Here is a 21,553-nt window from a genome sequence, read left to right on the forward strand (position 1 = left end):
GGGTCTTTTATGAGGCCAATGCATTGAGTCGGGGGAGTTGGTTCCCCGTTACTAGTTCCAAGTCATTTTCCGTGGTACCAGCCACCAGCTCCCAGGCAAGGGAACTGAATGTGCATGGCTTCCTTCAAATGGCTTCCCGCTATTACAGGATTGCTAGCGTTTCTTCTGGTGCATCTGAGGGGCTGTCCCTACAGCCCCCCTTTTATCTTAACTTACCGGGTAGTAGATGTCAATCAGGTTGGGGTGATGCAATCTCTCTCTCAACCAGCCCACTTTGCCCAAGGGCTTGCAGGTAGCATAGTCCCCAATCCACAAACGTTGTCTCCAGGAGACAATGGCCATGTCTCTTTCTGTCATTTCCTGGATCCTCTGACCCAACCCAATAATGCTCTTGCGATTCTCACAAAGGAGGGGGCTACCCCGCACCCTTCGGCCCCTCAGAGCTGTGGTACATTCATAACACAATGAATCTGAATACCACCCAGATATTGCTCTGTCTCTGTCTCTGGACCTGAAAGAACCTCTTGTGTGCTATTTCTGTTTTCCTGTTGAAAAGGGTTCTGTTCACATAATGTACTCTCTGTTAACACAGTAGATGTACAGAACTTATGTTCCTGCAAAACAGGGAGTTACTAATGCACATAAACCAAATCAAAGGGTAGAGGACATCAATATGAAAGATTGGTTGCAAACCTGGAAAAATTTATAATTCTCCTGCAGTAGCACTCGTATCTACAGTGATGAAGTGCTTTGAGAAGTTGATTATGGCTAGAATTAAATCCTGCCTCAGCAAGGACCTGGATCCATTGCAGTTTGCCCATTGCAATAATAGGCAACAGTAGACGTGATCACACTGGCTCTCCAGGCGCCCTTGTTTCACCTGGACAACACAAATACATATGTCAGGATGCTGTTCATTGACTATAGCTCAGCATTTAACACTATTATTTCTACAGTTCTGATCAAAAAGCTCCAGAGCATGGGCCTCTGTACCTCTCTCTGCAACTGGACCCTTGACTTCCTAACTGGAAGACCACAGTCTGTGAAGATTGGAAATAACATCTCCACCTCGCTGACAATCAACACTGCTGAACCTCAGGGATGTGGACTTAGCCCACTGACCTACTCTCTCTACACTGAAGTCGATGGGGCATGGCACAGCTCAAATGCCATCTATAATTTTGGTGATGATAAAACGATTGTTCGCAATATCTCAGTTTGTGCCGAGAGTTTATACATCTTCCAGTAAGATGGCGGTGTGTTTGATCACAGTGGTTTCTATGGGGTATCCAAAAAGTGCTACTGTCATATTTAAATGCATTTCTAATGATCGCAAGGTCCTACTGAATTTTAAGAATTTAAAGCACTGCAGGTCTACCCCATCAACAAGTTGCTCACTAGCAGAGAAAATGAAGGAACTGCGCAGCATGCTGCTGCCTGAGTTGAAGGAAGCTTATAGTAATGGTGACTGACCACCTTGGTCTCTCTTCTTGTGATCGCAAGACCCTTTTGAACGTTGCTAGTGTGGAATGCAGTAAGTTTGATTTACTGATTTATTGGAGGAGAGCAGGTGCAGATGGTGTTGGAGCTGCATTTGAGGCCTCAAGCCATGACCTCCATATACCTGTCTAGAGGTCTCTTAAATTTCACTAGTGTATCTGCATTCCATGCACCAACCACTCTCTGAGTAAAAAACCTTCCTTTAATATCCCCCTTGTACTTCCCACCCCTTACCTTAAACCCATGTCCCCTTGTATTGAGCAGTGATGCCCTGGGAAAGAGGTACTGGCTGTCCACTATGCTATTATTATTATTATTATTATTATTATTATTATTATTATATCTATGCCACATAATATCTTGTATACTTCTATCATGTCTCCTCTCATCCTCCTTCTCTCCAAAGAGTAAAGCCCGAGCTCCCTTAATCTCTGATCATATTGCATACTCTCTAAACCAGGCAGCATCCTGGTAAATCTCCTCTGGACCCTTTCCAATGCTTCCACACCCTTCCTATAATGAGGCAACCAGAACTGGACACAGTACTGCAAGTGTGGCCTAACCAGAGTTTTATAGAGCTGCATCATTACCTCGCAAGTCTTAAACTCCATCCATCGACTAATGAAAGATAACACCCAATAAGCTTTCTTAACTACCCTATCTACCTGTGAGGCAGCTTTCAGAGATCTGTGGATATATACCCCCTCTGCTCCTCCACACTACCAAGTATCCTGCCATTTACTTTGTGCTCTGCCTTGGAGTTTGTCCTTCCAAAGTGTATCACCTCACACTTTTCTGGGTTGAACTCCATCTGCCACTTCTCAGCCCACTTTTGCATCTTATCAATGTCTCTCTGCAATCTTCGACAATCCTCTACACTATCCACAACACCACCAAACTTTGTGTTGTCTGCAAACTTGCCAACCCACCCTTCTACCCCCACATCCAGGTCATAAATGTAGAGGTCCCAGAACCGATAAAAATCATGAAAAGTAGAGGTCCCAGAACCAATCCTTGTGGGACACCACTAGTCACAACCCTCCAATCCGAATGTGCTCCCTCCACCTTGACCCTCTGCTTTCTACAGGCAAGCCAATTCTGAATCCACCTGGCCAAACTTCCTTGGATCCCATGCCTTCTGACTTTCTGAATAAGCCTACCGTGTGGAATTTTGTCAAATGCCTTACTAAAATCCTTGTAGATCACATCCACTGCACTACCCTCATCTATATGCCTGGTCACCTCCTCAAAGAACTCCTATCAGGCTTGTTAGACATGATCTGCCCTTCACAAAGCCATGCTGACTGTCCCTGATCAGACAATGATTCTCTAAATGCCCATAGATTCTATCTGTCTGAATCTTTTCCAACAGCTTTCCCACCACAGACATAAGGCTCACTGGTCTATAATTACCTGAAGAAGGGGACAACATTTGCTTCCCTCCAATCCTCCAGTACCATTCCCATGTACAACGAGGACATAAAGATCCTAGCCAGAGGCTTAGCAATCTCTTCCCTCACCTCGTGGAACAGCCTGGTGTATATTCCGTCAAGCCCCGGAGACTTATCCGTCCTAATGTATTTTAACAACTCCAACACCTCCTCTCCCTTAATATCAACATGCTCTAGAACATCAACCTCACTCATATTGAGTTCCCTCTCATTGGTGAATACCGAAGTGGGGTCAAGGGATATGGGGAGAGGGCAGGAACAGGGTACTGATTGTGTATGATCAGCCATGATCACAGTGAATGGTGGTGCTGACTAGAAGGGCTGAATGGCCTACTCCTGCACCTACTGTCTATTGTTTAAGTATTCACTGAGGAACTCGCTCACTTCCACACCCTCCCGGCACATCTTCCCACCTTTATCTCTAATCAGTCCTACCTTCACTCCTGTCATCCTTTTCTTCTTCACATAATTGAAGAATGCCTTGGGGTTTTCCTTTACTGTACTCACCAAGGCCTTCTCATGCCCCCTTCTTGCTCTCCTCAGCCCCTTCTTAAGATCCTTTCTTGCTACCCTATATTCCTCAATAGACCCATCTGATCCATGCTTCCTAAACCTCATGTATGCTGCCCTCTTCCACCTGACTAGATTTTCCACCTCACTTGTCACCCATGGTTCCTTTACCCTACCATTCTTTATCTTCCTCACTGAGACAAATTTATCCCTAACATCCTGCAAGAGATCCCTAAACATCGACCAATGTCCATAGTACATTTCCCTGGAAAAACATCATCCCAATTCACACCCACAAGTTCTAGCCTTATAGCCTCATAATTTGCCATTCCCCGATTAAAAATTTTCCTGTCCTCTCTGATTCTATCCTTTTCCATGATAATGCTAAAGGCCAGGGAGCAGTGGTCACTATCCCCCAGATGCTCACCCCCTGACAGATCTGTGACCTTACCTGGTTTGTTACCTAATACTAGATCTAGTATGGCATTCCCCCTAGTCGGCCTGTCAGCATACTGTGACAGGACTCCATCCTGGACACACTTAATGAACTCTGCCCCATCTAAACCCTTGGAACTAATCAAGTGCCAATCAATATTAGGGAAGTTAAAGTCACCCATGATAACAACCCTGTTATTTTTGCACCTTTCCAAAATCTGCCTCCCAATCTGCTCCTCGGTATCCCTACTGCCATCAGGGACCCTATAGAATACTCTCAGTAGAGTAACTGCTCCCTTCCTGTTCCTGACTTCCACCCACAGTAACTCAAAAGAGAATCCTGCTACATTACCCACCCTTTCTGTAGCTGTAATAGTATCCCTGACCAGTAATGCCACCGCTCCTTCCCTTTCTCCCCCCTCTCTATCCCTTTTCAAACACTAAAATCCATGAATATTGAGAATCCATTCCTGCCCTGGTGCCAGCTAAGTCTCTGCAATGGCCACTACATCATAATTCCATGTTTGTATCCAAGCTCTCAGTTCATCACCCTTGTTCCTAATGCTTCTTGCATTGAAGTACACACACTTTAGTCCATCTTCCTTGCTACCTTTACACCCTTTATTCAGCTTCTCTTTCCTCAAAGCCTCTCTATATGTTAGATCTGGCATTACTCCATGCACTTCTTCCACTGCTCTATCACTCTGGGTCTCATCCCCCTTGCAAATTAGTTTATACCCTCCCAAACCATGCTACTAAACCTACCTACAAGGATATTGTTTCCCCTCGAGTTCAGGTGCAACCCATCCAATTTGTACAGGTCCCACCTTCCTCAGAAGAAATCCCAATGATCCAAAAATCTAATAATCTGCCCCCTGCACCAACTCCTCAGCCATGCGTTCAACTGCCATCTCCTCCAATTCTTACCATCACTATCACGTAGCACTGGCAGCAATCCTGAGAACGCCACCCTCAAGGTCCTGTTCTTCAGCCTTCTGCCTAGTTACCGAAACTCACACTTCAGGACCTCATCCCTCTTCCTACTTATGTCGTTGGTACCAACATGTATCATGACTCCTGGGTTGCTTTCTCTCTCGTACCAGGATGTTGTGCACCTGGTCAGAGACATCCTGGACCCTGGCACCAGGGAGGCAACAAACCATGCAGGTGTCCTTCTTACATCCACAAAATCTCCTGTCTGCTCCCCTGACTATAGAGTCCCCAATAACAACAGCTCTTCTCGTCTCTGTCCCGCCCTTCTGCACCACAGGGTCAGACTCACTGCTGGAGGCCCTACCGCTGTGGCTCATCCCCGTTGGTCGTCCCCAGCAACGGTATCCAGGACGGTATGCTTATTATACAGGGGAATGGCTACAGGGGTGCTCTGCAATACCTGTCTATTCACCTTCACTTTTCCCCTTCTGACTGTCACCCAACGAACTGCTTCCAGCAGCCTAGGTGTGACTACCTCCTTGTAGCTCTCATCTATGACTGCCTTATTCTCCCTATCAAGGAGAAAAGCTCAAATGGTTGTCAACCTACCTCCTGTAATGTGCAGTCTCTTCTAAGTCCATTGTCTCAGTCCCAGAGGAATTTCTATTGGCAACACTCTAGGCCCAACCACTTTCAGCCTCATCAATGACCTTCTTTCTAAAATAAAATCACAAGCAGGATTCTTTCTGAATATAATTTGTCATTTGCAATCACTTTGAAAACGAGCTAATTCACACCAGCTTGCAAAAGATCTAGAGGACATGTAGACATGGGATCATAAACTGAAACTGTATGCAAAGTAAAAGAAAACATGGAGAAATAACAATATTAAATAATAATGTGTCATGACATGACTGAACATTTGTTTTTCACTCTTTCAGAACAGAAATGGTGGAAGGATTTTAAACTGGAAGAAAGCCAAAAGGTTCAGCAGCAGGACCAACAGGAAAAGCAGAAGGTCGAGAAGGAGCAGGTGCAGCCAGGGGTAAAAAGTGAAAATGTTATTCCAGCTGCTGCTGCGAGAGGTGGATCTGCCAGAGGCAGAGGCACTTCCACAAGAGGATCCACCGTACCATCAAAAACAGCCCTTCCAGGCCGTGGTAGAGCAAGCGAAATGCCTAAAGGTGCCAGGTAAACAATGTGTGTGTGTACACAGTATAGTGCAAAAGTCATAGGCTGCCCAGATTTTTTTATATTAATTTTGTTTAAGATTTTTTTGTCTTTTCTGTGTTTGTAGAAAAGAGCAAATTTTAGATTTCCAAACATTCATTTTTTTCAAAGAGATTACACGTTACATTGAAATTTTTGAATTTCTTTAAAGAAAGAAACATTAAATAATAGACCACTTTTCAAATAAAAACTTGATTACTTTGTAGGTATATAGCCCAGTGCATGATTAAACAAAGATAGCAGACAGCTGCTAATGATAATGAGTTAAGTGAACTAAACTGATTAAACTGAATCAGAAATGGGTGTAGAAGGAATCAAACTGAGTGACTCAAACAGGAGGCAGTTTGTCTGTAGAACAGTTGGAAAGCGTTATGTGGATGAGTGGCTGCACCCAACAGTGGAGTGTGGTGGAGGTTCCTTGCAGGTTTGGAGCTGTATTTCTGTGAATGGAGTTGTTGATCAGGTCAGAAGTATTGAAATTCTCAATGCTGAGAAGTACAAGCAGATTCTCATCCATCATGCAGTACCATCTGGGAGGTGTCTAATTGGTCCACACTTCATTCTGCAGCAGGACAATGACCCCAAACACACAACCAAGGTTATAAAGAGCTATTTTCTGTGAAAAGAAGATCATTGAGTTCTCCAACAGATGGTACGGCCTCCATAGAGCCCCAATTAAGATGGTGCTGGTGAAGCCCATCGACTGATTACTGGCAGCAAACAAAACAAAGAATACAAATATCTTATTAGTAACACTTTTTTTTGTAGAAGTTGTAGTAAACAATCTCTGCAAACAATGGAGAAGCGAGCAAAGGCTGAGTCGAGGGCCAATGTGTGCTGGTCAAGGCAAAGTTAGGGCAAGGTCAAAGCAAAACTGGATCGAACAGAGCAGAGAAGTAACAGATTCAAAGCCAGTCCACCGAAACCAAAGGATGAGGTTTGGTCAATTTAAGTGGCAGGCTAATTTGGAAACGTCAGGTACAGGGTGAAAGGTGGTGGCAGGATCCAAGCCCAGAACATATCAATAAAACAGGGCTCGTATCCTAGTGCAAGGAACGACCCAATGTTTGGATGATTTAAACAGTGGGCCATTTGGATTGAAAAGGTAGGGTGCTGGGACAAGAAGCAAGGGTTTGGCTGGTTCTGCTCAGTGCTCTGTATTGAGCTGAGGCTGTGGCCTGCTCCAGCTCTCTGGGTTCCTCATCTGAGGGCTTTGTGTCGTTTACTCTACTCTGTGCTGAACTGAGGCTTGATCCAGCTGCTCCTGGTTTTAGGTCTATGGACTCATTTTTGTTCTAAATGCTATTTGCTTACTTTTATTGTTTGCACAAGTTGTTTTTCTCTCTCTGGACATTGGATGCTTGATGTTTTTTATGGGTTCTTTTGGGTTTCTTGCTTTTGTAGCCACCTGTAGAGAGATTAATCACAAGATTCGATAATGTGTGCATACTTCTATAATAAATATACTTTGATCTCAACATCATTGAAGCTGTCTGGGATTTCCTGCTGCCAGAAACAAGTGAGACAGCCAAAGTATGAAGAACCGTGGCAAGTTCATTTTCTTCGGCAGTTTAATGGGGGCAACATTGCTCAAGTGCATGTAAGTTGGACTGTGAGGCAGCGGGAGTATTTAAAGAGAGCAGTTAGATGGAGTGGGCGACGGAGTAGAGGGAGACAGAGTAGGAAGGCTTTGTCTAGAGAGGCTTCGGTGAGCAGAGGCTGAGGATGAGTTTCACTCCGTGAGGTAAGACCGGGTAAGTTCCCTTAAAAGGAGAATGTTTCAAAAGTTGAGGCAACGTATTGGATAGGTCATGACAGCTGAGATCGGCCCTGTGGTTTGTTCATCCTGCAGCATGTGGGAAATCAGGGATACTTCCAGTGTCCCTGACAACTATGTGTGCAGGAACTGTGTCCAACTACAGCTTCTGGCAGACCGCATTGAGCATCTGGAGCTGCGATTGGATTCATACTGGAGCATCCGCGATGCTGAGAAAGTCGTAAATAGCACGTTCAGTGAGTTGGCCACACTGCAGGTAAAGGCTACACAGGCAGAAAGGGAAGGGGTGGCCACTAGACAGCATTGCACTAGGCAGGTAGTGCAGGAGTCCCCTGGGGTCATATCTCTCCTAAACAGATATACTGTTTTGGATACCGTTGGGTGAGATGTCTCATCAGGGGAAGGCAGCAGCAGCCGAGTTCATGGCAGCATGAGTGGCTCTGTGGCACAGGAGGGAAGGAAAAGGAGTGGGAGAGCTATAGTGTTAGGGGATTTGATTGTAAGGGGAATAGATAGGCATTTCTGTGGCCACAAATGAGTCTCCAGGATGGTATGTTGCCTCCCTGGTGCAAGGGTCAAGGATGTCTCTGAGCTGCTGCAGGACATTCTGGTGTGGGAGGGTGAACAGCCAGTGGTCGTGGTGCACATAAGTACCAACGATATAGGTGAAAAAACGGGATGAGGTCCTGCAAGGTGAATTTAGGGAGTTAGAAGATAAACTAAAAAGTAGGACCACAAAGGTAATAATTTCTGGATTACTACCAGTGTCACGTGCCAGTCAGAGGAGAAATAGGAGGATATTTCAGATGAATATGTGGCTTGAAAAATGGTGCAAGTGGGAAGGATTCAAATTTCTGGGGCATTGGAACCAGTTCTGGGGGAGGTGGGACCGGTACAAGCAGGACGATCTGCACCTGGGCTGGACTGGAACCAATGTCCTGGGGGAGCGTTTGCTACTGCTGTTCAGAAGGCTTTAAACTAATGTGGCAGGGGGATGGGAACAAGTGCAGAGAGACAGAGGGGTGTAAAATGAGGGTAGAAGCAAAAAGTAGTAAGGTGAAAAGTAAAAGTGGCAAGCAGGCAAATCCAGGGCAAAAAGCAAAATGGGCCACTTTTCAACATAATTGTATAAGGGCTAAGAGTGTTGTAAAAACAAGCCTGAAGGCTTTGCGTGTCAATGCGAGGAGCATTTGTAACAAGGTGGATGAATTGAATGTGCAGATAGTTATTAATGAATATGATATAGTTGGGATCATCGAGACATGGCTCCAGGGTGACCAAGGATGGGAGCTCAACATCCGGGGATATTCAATATTCAGGAGGGATAGACAGGAAAGAAAAGGAGGTGGGGTAGCATTGCTGGTTAGAGAGGAGATTAACGCAATAGAAAGGAAGGACATTAGCCTGGCGGATATGGAATCGATATGGGTAGAGCTGCATAACACTAAGGGGCAGAAAACGCTGGTGGGAGTTGTGTACAGGCCACCTAACAGTAGTAGTGAGGTTGGGGATGGCATCAAACAGGAAATTAGAAAAGTGTGCAATAAAGGAACAGTAGTTATAATGGGTGACTTCAATCTGCATATAGATTAGGTGAACCAAATTGGTAAGGGTGCTGAGGAAGAGGATTTCTTGGAATATATGCGGGATGTTTTTCTGAACCAACGTGTCGAGGAACCAACTAGAGAGCAGGCCATTCTAGATTGGGTATTGAGCAATGAGGAAGGGTTAGTTAGCAATCTTGTTGTGCGAGGCCCCTTGGGTAAGAGTGACCATAATATGGTGGAATTCTTCATTAAGATGGAGAGTGACATAGTTAATTCAGAAACAAAGATTCTGAACTTAAAGAAGGGTAACTTTGAAGGCATGAGACGTGAATTAGCTAAGATAGACTGGCAAATGATACTTAAAGGGTTGATGGTGGATATGCAATGGCAAGCATTTAAAGATCGCATGGATGAACTACAACAATTGTTCATCCCAGTTTGGCAAAAGAATAAACCAGGGAAGGTAGTGCAACCGTGGCTGATAAGGGAAATTAGGGATAGTATCAAGTCCAAAGAAGAAACATACAAATTAGCCAGAAAAAGCGGCACACCTGAGGACTGGGAGAAATTCAGAGTCCAGCAGAGGAGGACAAAGGGCTATTAGGAAAGGGAAAAAAGATTGAGAGAAAGCTGGCAGAGAACATAAAAACTGACTGTAAAATCTTTTATAGATATGTGAAAAGAAAAAGATTGGTTAAGACAAATGTAGGTCCCTTACAGTCAGAAACAGGTGAATTGATCATGGGGAACAAGGACATGTCAGACCAATTGAATAACTACTTTGGTTCTGTCTTCACTAAGGAGGACATGAATAATCTTCCGGAAATAGTAGTGGACCGAGGGTCTAGTGAGATGGAGGAACTGAGGGAAATGGATGTTAGTATGGAAGTGGTGTTAGGTAAATTGAAGGGATTAAAGGCAGATAAATCCCCAGGGCCAGATGGTCTGCATCTCAGAGTGCTTAAGGAAGAAGCCCAAGAAATAGTGGATGCATTAGTGATAATTTTTCAAAACTTCTTAGATTCTGGATTAGTTCCTGAGGATTGGAGGGTGGCTAATGTAACCCCACTTTCTGAAAAAGGTGGGAGAGAGAAACTGGGGAATTATAGACCTGTTAGTCTGACATTGGTGGTGGGGAAAATGCTAGAGTTGGTTATTAAAGATGTGATAACAGTACATTTGGAAAGCGGTGAAATCATCGGACAAAGTCAGCATGGATTTGTGAAAGGAAAATCATGACTGACGGATCTTATAGAATTTTTTAAATGTGTAACTAGTAGTTGTGGATAGGGGAGAGCCAGTGGATGTGGTATATTTGGATTTTCAAAAGGCTTTTGACAAGGTCCCACACAGCAGATTAATGTGCAAACTTAAAGCACATGGTATTGGGGGTATGGTATTGATGTGGATAGAGAATTGGTTGGCAGACAGGAAGCAAAGAGTGGGAGTAACGGGACCTTTTCAGAATGGCAGGTAGTGACTAGTGGGGTGCCGCAAGGCTCAGTGCTGGGACCCCAGTTGTTTACAATATATATTAATGATTTAGATGAGGGAATTAAATGCAGCATCTCCAAGTTTGCAGATGACACGAAGCTGGGCGGTGGTGTTAGCTGTGAGGAGGATGCTAAGAGGATGCAGGGTGACTTGGATAGGTTAGGTGAGTGGGCAAATTCATGGCAGATGCAACTTAATGTGGATACATGTGAGGTTATCCACTTTTGTTTCAAGAACAGGAAAACGGATTATTATCTGAATGGTGGCCGATTAGGAAAAGGGGAGGTGCAATGAGACCTGGGTGTCATTGTACACCAGTCACTGAAAGTGTGCATGTAGGTACAGCAGGCGGTGAAAAAGGCAAATTGTATGTTGGCATTCATAGCAAAAGGATTTGAGTACAGGAGCAGGGAGGTTCTACTGCAGTTGTACAAGGCCTTGGTGAGACCGCACCTAGAGTATCATGTGCAGTTTTGGTCCCCTAATCTGAGGAAAGACATTCTTGCCATGGAGGGAGGTCAAAGTAGGTTCACCAGATTGATTCCTGGAATGGCAGGACTTTCATATGAAGAAAGACTGGATTGACTAGGCTTATACTCGCTGGAATTTAGAAGATTGAGGGGGGATCTTATTGAAATGTATAAAATTCTAAAGGGATTGAACAGGCTAGATGCAGGAAGATTGTTTCTGATGTGGGGAAGTCCAGAACGAAGGGTCACAGTTTAAGGATAAAGGGGAAGCCTTTTAGGACCGAGATGAGGAAAAACTTCTTCATGCAGAGAGTGGTGAATCTGTGGAATTCTCTGCCACAGGAAACAGTTGATAGTTCATTGGCTATATTTAAGAGGAAGTTAGATATGGCCCTTGTGGCTAAAGGGATCAGGGGGTATGGAGAGAAAGCAGGTACAGGGTTCTGAGTTGGATGATCAGCTGTGATCATACTGAATGGTGGTGCAGGCTCAAAGGGCTGAATGGCCTACTCCTGCGCCTATTTTGTATGTTTCTATGTTTCTAAGTTCTCCAAGATGCTTGTAACAAACTACCAGCCATTTTCTTATAAAACTACACAACAGTGTACATAGAGAATGGATACAGTTTAAAGCCAAAGGGCAGTCACACCAAGTATCGATTTGATTTAGTTTTTTACTATTTTCTTCTCTTTGCAGAAATTTGGTTTATATTCAGAAGCTTTTCATTTCATTATTTTTGAAAGCATCTTTGATTTATGGATATTTTTACATGTACCTAAGACTTCTGCATATGTATATAAAGCAAAAAGAGGCAAGAATTAATGTTAATATTATTGCATATTATAAATATTCTATACACCTTTCAGATAACTAAACATATTCTCTGACCAGAAATGTTCACATGAATTCACTTATCCTAATCTAGTTTGATTAAAATGCCATCTCTTTTAAATGCCTTTCTCATTCTTAATTGTTTTCCCCTGGCCATTTAAAAGGAAATTGAAACACATTTCTTTGTTCTCTCAAAGTTTCATGTGCTGAGTGTTTTTTTTTTATTCACAGCAGTGAGTGTGGAAAGAGGCTTGAGAATTCTTTGGTTAGGGAATTCTGAGATTGATTTATTGAAAGCAGCGGTATGGGAAATGAGTCAGAGTGCGGAAGGTGGAAGAGGTATATTTCAATAAGGACTTTCCATTTGGAAAGTATTAAAGTACCCAAGTGACATCCATGTTTGTCTTTCTAGGCAAAACAAATTAAGGGAACAAGTGTGACACAAAGGTAACCTGCTTCTTAAAATTCTGAGAGCACAAAATGGTAAGAGCTTGCTGTATTTGGGCAGGAACTGCTTCCCTGAATGTGGCCTCAGTAGAATTTTCAAGTAAATTACAGATTCATTAAGCATGCCTACAAGGCAAAATAATATACCCATTTGAAAAATAAAACCTATCTGCTATTTAGATGATACGTAATCATTTGATTCATAGTTTGTGGATAAATAGTTTAAAAGCTTAACAATGGCTTCTATCTATAACACACCTTTTACAACGAAAGGCTTATCACAGGAGTGTTCTCAGATTAAAAAACTGATGCCAGGTCAGATACACAAATATGGCAGTTGGCTACAAGCTTGATAGCTAAAGACCCAGCTGTTCACAGTGGAGTGCTTACATTTGGAGATGATCATAAGGCTGTTACAGGGCTGGATAAGATTACAGAGGTAAGCAGAGACAAGAGCATGTATAGCTTTAAAAACCACTCTTAAGTTATTGATCTAACTTGTGTAGATCCATAGGCACTGTTAAGCACCTTTTTACTACATCTTATGACAAATAGCTGTTAACTCAGAGTGATCAGTCATAGCCTGTATATTTTACCTGCTGTGATAGAAGACTAGCACTGCACAAGAGACAGTGATGGCTTCAAAATAACAGACAGCATAGTCACTCCTTTATATATAAGTGTTGGCTACCTGTGCCTCAGTTCAAGGACAGGTTTGCTTTATCAATGTACAGTATCTGGTATTCTTCCAGTAACCAAATCCATTTGTTTTTCTGCAATTTGTCATATACTCAGGATTCATTAGCATAATGTTGCATGGCAGAATACAGGCTGTGTGGCAGAATACAGATTCCATTTTGTTACAGACAAGATTGCTATTTTAGAGATCATAAGACAGAGGAGCAGAATTAGGCCATTCAGCCCATCAAGTCTGCTCCACCATTCCATCATATGGATCATTCCATCCTGGATCCCATTCAACCCCATACACCTGCCTTCTCGCAATAACGTTTGATGCCCTGAACAATCAGCAAACTATCAATTTTTGCCTTAAATATACCCACAGATTTGGCCTCCACAGCTGTCTGTGGCAGGGCATTTCACAGATTCACTACTCTCTGGCTTAAAAAAAAAATCCTCCTTATCTTTGTTCTATAGGGTCGCTCATCAATTTTGAGGATGTGCCCTCCAGTTCTGCATACACCCACCATAGGAAACATACTGTCCACATCCCCTTATCTAGTTCCTTCAACATTCTGTAGATTTCAATGAGATCGCTCCCCCCCCCCCCACCGCTTTCTTCTAAATTCCAGAGAGTTAAGGCCCAAAGCTGCCAAATGCAGCTTGGCTACTGTAGGGGTGACCAGGTGGGTGTTTCGCAAAAATAGATTTGGGCAGCTGTTAGAAGTTAAGGAGATGCCTGTCAAGTGGGAGGGGGGAGTCTTAAACGTGATAGAGAGAATTCAAGGTCATCTTCCTCTTGTTTGAGGGAGAGGTAAGGTGGGCCTGTTAGGGAACCCTGGCTGACAAAGGATATTGAGGTTCTGGTCAGGGAAAAGGAGGAGGCAGCTAAGATCCAGCCGTAGTAGGAGAGAAAGAATATATTTGCATTTGAAAAAGCAAGGATTGGTCAGGGATAGTTTGCATGGCTTTGTGCATGGGAAATCATGTCTTACAAATTTGATTGAGTTTTTTGAAGAGCATTGCCAAGATCAGGGCAGTAGACATTGTTGACATGGAATTTAGTATGGTTTTGACAAGGCCCTGTATGGTGGCTGGTCCAGAAGATTAGAACATATGGATCCATGCTATCCAATTGGATACAAAATTGGCTTAGTGGAAGGAGACACAGGGTTGTAAAGGAGGGTTGTTTTTCCAACTGGAGGCCTGCGACCAGTGGTATGTCACAGGGATCTGTCCTCAGTTGATTTCATATGTATTAACTATTTTCATGGGAACTTAAGTGCCATGATTAGTTACTTTGCAGATGACACCAAGACTAGTGGTGTGATGGACTATGCAAAATAGTCCGGGAGAGGGTTCAGAAGCATGAAGATTCGTACGGCCAGATTTGGGAACAGCTTCTTTCCAACTGTGATAAGACTGCTGAACAGATCCTGACCCGGATCTGGGCCGTACCTTCCAAATATCCAGACCTGACTTGCACTACCTTACTTTCCCTTTTCTATTTTCTAATTATGATTTATAATTTAAACTTTTATTATATTTACTTTGATTTGTTCTTCAGGGAGTGCGACGTGCTGAATCAAATATCGCTGTGATGATTGTACACTCTAGTATCAATTGTTTGGTGACAATAGAGTAAAGTACAATATTATCTAAAGTTACATCAGTATCAAGATCAACCATTGCAAAAGAATGGCAATGGTACTTAATGCAGAGAAGTACAAAGTGCTACACTTTGGGAAGTTAAACTAGGGCATGCCATACTCAGTGAATGGCAGGTTCATGGAAAATACTATTGAACCAAGTGACCTAGAGGTACAAGTGCATTATTCCCTGAAAGTGGCATCGTAGATAGACAAAGTGTGAAGGAGGTGTATAACATGCCTGCTTTCATTGGGAAGATAATTGAGTAAATGAATTATAATATCATGTTATGGCTTTACAAGATGTTGTTTAGACCATTCTTGAAGTGCATTTCTGGTTGCCAAACTATAGAATGGATGTGATTAAACTAGGCAGGATATGGGTGTGTATGTGTGAGTGTATAATAGGTTTGATTTGATGAGGGTTCAATTCTTGCTGCTGTCTGTAAGAAATTTGTATATTTCCTCAGGGTGCTCCAGTTTCTTCCCACAGTCCAAAGATGTACTAATTGGTAATTGGTCATTGTAAATTGTCCCATGATTAGGCTAAGGTTAAGTTGGGGGTTTCTGAGCAGTGCAGCTCAAAGGGCTGGAAGGGCCTACCCCGCACTGTATCGTAGCAAATAAATTAATTAATATAGTGTAGTATTCGATATGATAAATATGTTTTGAATTTTCCACCAGGGGGCGTGCTGTTACCAAACCTGCTCCTGCTCCTGCTCCTGCTCCTGCTCCTGCTCCTGCTCCTGCTCCTGCTGGCAAAACAGCTGAAAAGGCATCTACTAAAGATACAAACCAGACTGCCATGACTTGTAAGAAGCAGAATGAACTTTAAAAGAAATGCCTTGCATTTATAACTGAGTCTTTGGAATAATATAATGATTGTGTTTTACTTTATGGAGTCACTACAGACTGTAGATGCTGGAATTGTCAACATTTCAGTCCTGATGGAGGCTTTCAACCCAAAGCATCATACATCCTTCCCCACCCCCACAGATGCTGCTCAACCTGCTGAGTTCTTCCTGCAGACTATTTGGTGTTTTACTTTATTAATTGTTAATATTTGAAATAGAAACATAGAAAACCTAGAGCAAAATACAGGCCCTTCAGCCCACAAAGCTGTGCCGAACACGTCCTTACCTTAGAACTACCTAGGCTTACCCATAGCCCTCTATTTTTCTAAGCTCCATGTACCTATCTAGGAGTCTCTTAAAAGACCCTATCGTTTCCGCTGCCAGCAGCCCATTCCATGCACTCACCGCTCTCTGTGTGGAAAAAAATGTACCTCTGACATCTCCTCTGTATCTACAGTGGCATGCAAAAGTTTGGGCTTCCCTGGTAAAAATTTCTGTTACTGTGAATAGCTAAGCGAGTAAAAGATGACCTGATTTCTCAAAGGCATAAAGTTAAAGATGACACATTTCTTTAATATTTTAAGGAAGATTACTTTTTAATTTCCATCTTCTACAGTTTCAAAATTATAAAAAGGGAAAAGGGCCTGAAGCAAAAGTTTGGGCACCCTGCATGGTCAATACTTAATAACAGCCCCTTTGGCAAGTATCGCAGCTTGATAACACTTTTGTAGCCAGCTCAGAGTGTTCAGTTCTTGTTTGGGGGATTTTTGCCCATTCTTCCTTGCAAAAGGCTTCTAGTTCTGTCAGATTCTTGGCCCTTCTTGCATGCACTGCCCTTTTGAAGTCTATCCACAGATTTTGGATGATGTTTAGGTCAGGGGACTGTGAGGGCCATGGCAAAACCTTCAGCTTGCACCTCTTGAGGTAGTCCATTGTGGATTTTGAAATGTGTTTAGGATCATTATCCTGTTATAGAAGCCATCCTCTTTTCATCTTCAGCTTTTTTACACACACTGTTAATTTTGCTTCCAGAATTTGCTAGTATTTAATTGAATTCATTCTTCCCTCTACCAGTGAAATGTTCCCCGTGCCACTGGCTGCAACACAAGCCCAAAGCATGATCAATCTACCCCTGTGCTTAACAGTTGGAGAGGTGTTCTTTTCATGAAATTCTGCACCTTTTTCTTCAAACATACCTTTGCTCGTTGTGGCCAAAATTTTAACTTCATCAGTCCACAGGACTTGTTTCCAAAATGCATCAGGCTTATTTAGATGTTCCTTTGCAAGCTTCTGACGCTGAATTTTGTGGTGAGGATGCAGGAAAGGTTTTCCTCTAATGATTCTTCCATATTTGTGCAGGTGTGGCTGCACAGTAGAACAGTGCACCACCACTCCGGAGTCTGCTAAATCTTCTTGAAGGTCTTTTGCATTCAAATGGGGGTTTTGATTTGCCTTTTTAGCAATCCTACGAGCAGTTTCTCGGAAGGTTTTCTTGGTCTTTCAAACCTCAACTTGACCTCCTGTCAAGTTAACTGTTAACTGTTCCTGTTAACTGCCATTTCTTAATTACATTGCGAACTGAGGAAATGGTTACCTCAAAACTCTTTGCTATCTTCTTATAGCCTTCTCCTGCTTTGTGGGCATCATTTATTTTAATTTCCAGAGTGTGTGGCAGCTGCTCAGAGGAGCCCATGGCTGCTGATTTGGGACAAAGTTTGAGGAGTCAGGTTATTTATAAAGCTTTAAAAGTTGCATCACCTGGCCTTTCATAACAATGACTGTGAACAAGCCATGGCCCTAATAAGCTAATTAAGGTCTGAGACCTTAGTCAAAGTTATCTGAGAGCTCAAATCTCCTGGGGTGCCCAAACTTTTGCATGGTGCTCCTTTCCTTTTTTTTCACTGTAAAATTGTACAAAACAAAAATAATACACTAATCTTGCTTAAAAAGTTGAACAGAATGTTTCATCTTTAACTATGACTTTTGGAGATCAGTTCATCTTCTACTCGCTTAACTATTCACAGTAACAGAAATTTTGACCAGAGTGCCCAAACTTTTGCATGAAACTGTACTTCCAAGCACCTTAAAACTATGTCCTCTCGTGTTAGCCATTTCAGCCCTGGGGAAAAAGCCTCTGAATATACACACGATCAATGCCCCTCATTATCTTGTACACCTTTATCAGGTTACCTCTCATCTTCCATTGCTCCAAGGAGAAAAGGCTGAGTTCACTCAACCATAGTTAATATTTTAAAGAATTTGGCTATGTTCTGTCCAGACTATGTACATTCAGCCTGTGTTTGTGTTCGTGATCAATAAATGGAAATTGCATGTAATTTTCAAATTGCCATTATGTGTGAAGAAAGAGTTTCAATTTCCCTTGCACTAGTTTTGAAACTTGGCCAAAAATGCCAACTGTTTACTTCTATCCATAGGTGCTGCCTGGTTCTGCTGAGTTCCTCACAAACAAGAGAAAATCTGCAGATGCTGGAAATCCAAGCAACACACAGAAAATGCTGGAAGAACACTTCAGGCCAGGCAGCATCAATGGAAATGAGTAAACAGTCTTATGTTTCAGGCTGAGACCCTTCATCAGGACTGTTGCGACCAGTCTCTGCATGCTGATTTCTTCTTTCAAAACAGGACAAGAAATATTTCTGCCTATTATTTCATCCATATTTGATTCATAGAGAGCTTGTTCTTGGGACTCAACACATATAGTCATATTGTAGTGATGTGTTCGAAGAATTAGCTTGTTGAGAATGAAAAAATGCACTATCAACTTTGAAGTAAAAAAAACTTAATTTTACCTCAGAAAATCTCATTGATTCATTGTTGATAAACCTTCCTATGTATCTTGTCTAAAATTTCATTAATGTTTATTTTAAATGTGATCTTTTACTTAGTTTTCTTTACATTTCTATATATTTATATACAGTATGTGTGCATATTCATGTGTATGCAAGCAAAATATTCAAATTGCATTTATTAATTTTCAAGTATCCACAACTTTTCAAATTATATCATAAAACATTGCTTATCCATGATTTTGAATTTTGTTCATCTTGAATTTAAAAATCTGACTGTTTAGATTCATCATGGCATGGACAGGATAGCATTTATGCAGCCTATTTTTCTTGATTTATGAATCCAAACTTAATAACAGAGGATTGATAGTTGAGTGAGAGTAAATAATCTGTTCAGTCTACCCTCATTTAGAACCATATCTGTGGATACAGGCTACAAATTGTATGCCAGAAATATAACTATATTTGATGTATCTGATTGTATTTAAATGACAATTATTGCTGTAGCATATTACGAATTCTTTTTTTCAAAGAAAAATTCTAAATGTAGATTCAATCACTTGCTACGTTTGAGCAGACCATAAATATTACCACTATAGTTTCCTCTCTGCTAGCTTCCACTACTCCTTTCAGGTTTTCTTTACTCTTTACAGTTAGAGTCCATCAAACGTTCTATTGTGAGGTGGAATCTATGTTCTTATATAATTGCATACATTTTTATCTGATTTGTTAAAATAGAATGGCTGTTTAAATTGCTCCTTATCAGTCAATTGTTTACTTACAATCTGAATATAAAGATATTAAGACAAATGTCTTTAATGTTTAATAAAAATAATCAAACGTAACAACTTTCTTTCTCTTACTTTGCCTAGCCAGTAATTCAGCTCAGACTGCTCAGTCACGACAGATTTCCTCAGGCATAAATCGAGTATCCTTTGCAAGTCGTTTAGGATTGGCTCGCGCTTTAACACGCATTGATGAAACATCTGCTGATGCTCAACGTTATTACAATGAAGTAATTCAAATGGCACCAGAGGTAGTACAAGCTTATCCTTTCAATGTTTTCAATAAGCGAGTCTCTGGATGTCCAAAAATCATGCAGTACCACGCATTTCAAAGTATCTTCACTAATTCCAATTTAAATGGGATGCCAGATCCATAGAGAGCACAGTGACCTACATTACATTTGACTTGGTCTTGTGAGTTTCAATCCAATAAATATGTCCATTTCTCTGGACCTGGTGAGTGACAAGACATGGTTGTTTTATTGGGAGTGTTGGCTCACAATGCTATCATATCACATGGACTCCAGCATAAGAGAAATGTCATCAATGCTTGGAACATTCTTACAAATCAGCTGGCAGAATAAGGAAGACTATGCCAGTATCTTCTCTCAAAACAATGTTCACAACATCAAAGCTTCTGTCACACTCAACCAGTTCCAGTAAGCAGCAAGATCTTCCCAAATCACAGTCCCAAAACAAGCAATCAGCTCCAAGCTCTGATATTAGAAAGATTTCCAAATTGAAACAGAAAATTATTCAAGGATGGTCTGAAAGCATCCTTAAAATAAATAATTCTTTGCTAGTACATGGAATCCCTAGCTCATTACAGCCCAAAATAGGGAAGCATTTAACAAAGGCAGTCTTCCAAAACAGTAACATGAAGAGGCCATACAAAATAGTGGAAGGAGTGTAGAATATCTCAAGTTAGCCACCCATCTGCATCTCCTGCCGCACCTGTGATGGAGTCTATGGATTCTACATTTGACTGGAGTCAAGGAACCTAAGTATGTGAGTCTTCCTGAGAAACATGAGTGATTCATTTAATATTCTTGCTTCTATGTTTAAAAAGTCATAAAGTTAAATCCTACCTGGAATTTGGATTAAAAACTCAAAAGTTGATGTTCCAGTACAACGTAGGGAAGTGTCATGCTCTGGATGTGGCATTTTCTAAATGAAATCCTAAATTAAAACTTTCTTGCCTATCAGTTTTTAATGAATATAAATGATCCATGGTAACATTTTAAAGAAAGGCAGTGTATTTATCCTCAATATGCAAGGTCAGTATTTATCCCTTACCCAACATTACTAAAACAGGTTACTTAATTATTATCATTGCAACTGATGGCCTTCTTTAAAATTGTGATTACATTTCAAACATACTGTTTTGGCTCTAAGTATTTTAAGATGACCTGAAGAGGATATTAAAAGTGACAAATAAGTTCAAGTATTTTTTTCCCTATTCTGTTTCTTTTTTTCTTCCTTCTTTCTTTTCTGTAGTTCAGCCATTTTGATAAGATTCTTTGAGAGAAATGGATCCTTGGAAGCCAAACACCTAGATTCAGGGAGGCACAGTACAAGAAAACACCAGCTATCTTAAATCCTAGGACACGTTATGACTTCCTTGCTGAAAACAGTCAGAAGCTCTTTAAAGACATTGGATGAGAATAGACTGGTGTTGGGGGAGTGAGGTAGGGTGAGATATTGGGAAGTTTGTACACCTTTCACCAGGTGACATAGAATAGGGATAAAATTCTGAATTACATTTTAAGCTTCAATTTACGGATTTCAGTAGGAATCTTTGACTACTTTGGCAAGAACCTTGGCCCCTCCCAAAAATCCAATAGTCATAGCATCGCACAGTGCTCACCTGAAAGGGACATCATTTTTATCAGGCACACAGATGAGATTTTCAAGTAAGCCTCTTACAAACAATGAGAAAGATCTGGAATGTGTGCTGATGCATAAGCAGTATTAAAAAGAAGCATATCACCATGATTGTAATAAGTTTCCTGTTTTTTAAAGCTCAGAAGTCAACTTACTGCTAACCCAGAAAAATTCTGAATCTGCTTTAGCAAATGATTTCAAGAGTTTACTACCTAATAAGATTGATTTCACTTGGTGTATGAAAATATATACAAAGATTATGAGCATG

The 21,553-nt window shown here is 41.6% G+C and overlaps 1 protein-coding gene across 4 annotated transcripts in view; it reads left to right on the plus strand.

Moving 5' to 3' along the window:
• Positions 1–21,553, plus strand: part of LOC132402986 (uncharacterized) — an 85,547-nt gene that overhangs the window by 60,521 nt on the left and 3,473 nt on the right. For 3 of the 4 annotated variants that reach the window (XR_009515147.1, XM_059986171.1, XM_059986172.1), the window contains 3 exons: positions 5,771–6,020; positions 15,640–15,767; positions 19,489–19,652. Coding sequence is in view for 3 of the 4 variants with exons in the window: in XM_059986171.1 (XP_059842154.1) it covers positions 5,771–6,020; positions 15,640–15,767; positions 19,489–19,652 (542 nt within the window). In the remaining variant the exon portion in view is untranslated. Of the gene's footprint in view, positions 1–956; positions 1,266–5,770; positions 6,021–15,639; positions 15,768–19,488; positions 19,653–21,553 lie in introns of those variants that run through there. The other variant, XM_059986173.1, reaches the window with a different exon arrangement.

This window comes from Hypanus sabinus, chromosome 12 (assembly GCF_030144855.1).
Source record: "Hypanus sabinus isolate sHypSab1 chromosome 12, sHypSab1.hap1, whole genome shotgun sequence".
Classification (NCBI taxonomy): Eukaryota; Metazoa; Chordata; class Chondrichthyes; order Myliobatiformes; family Dasyatidae; genus Hypanus; species Hypanus sabinus.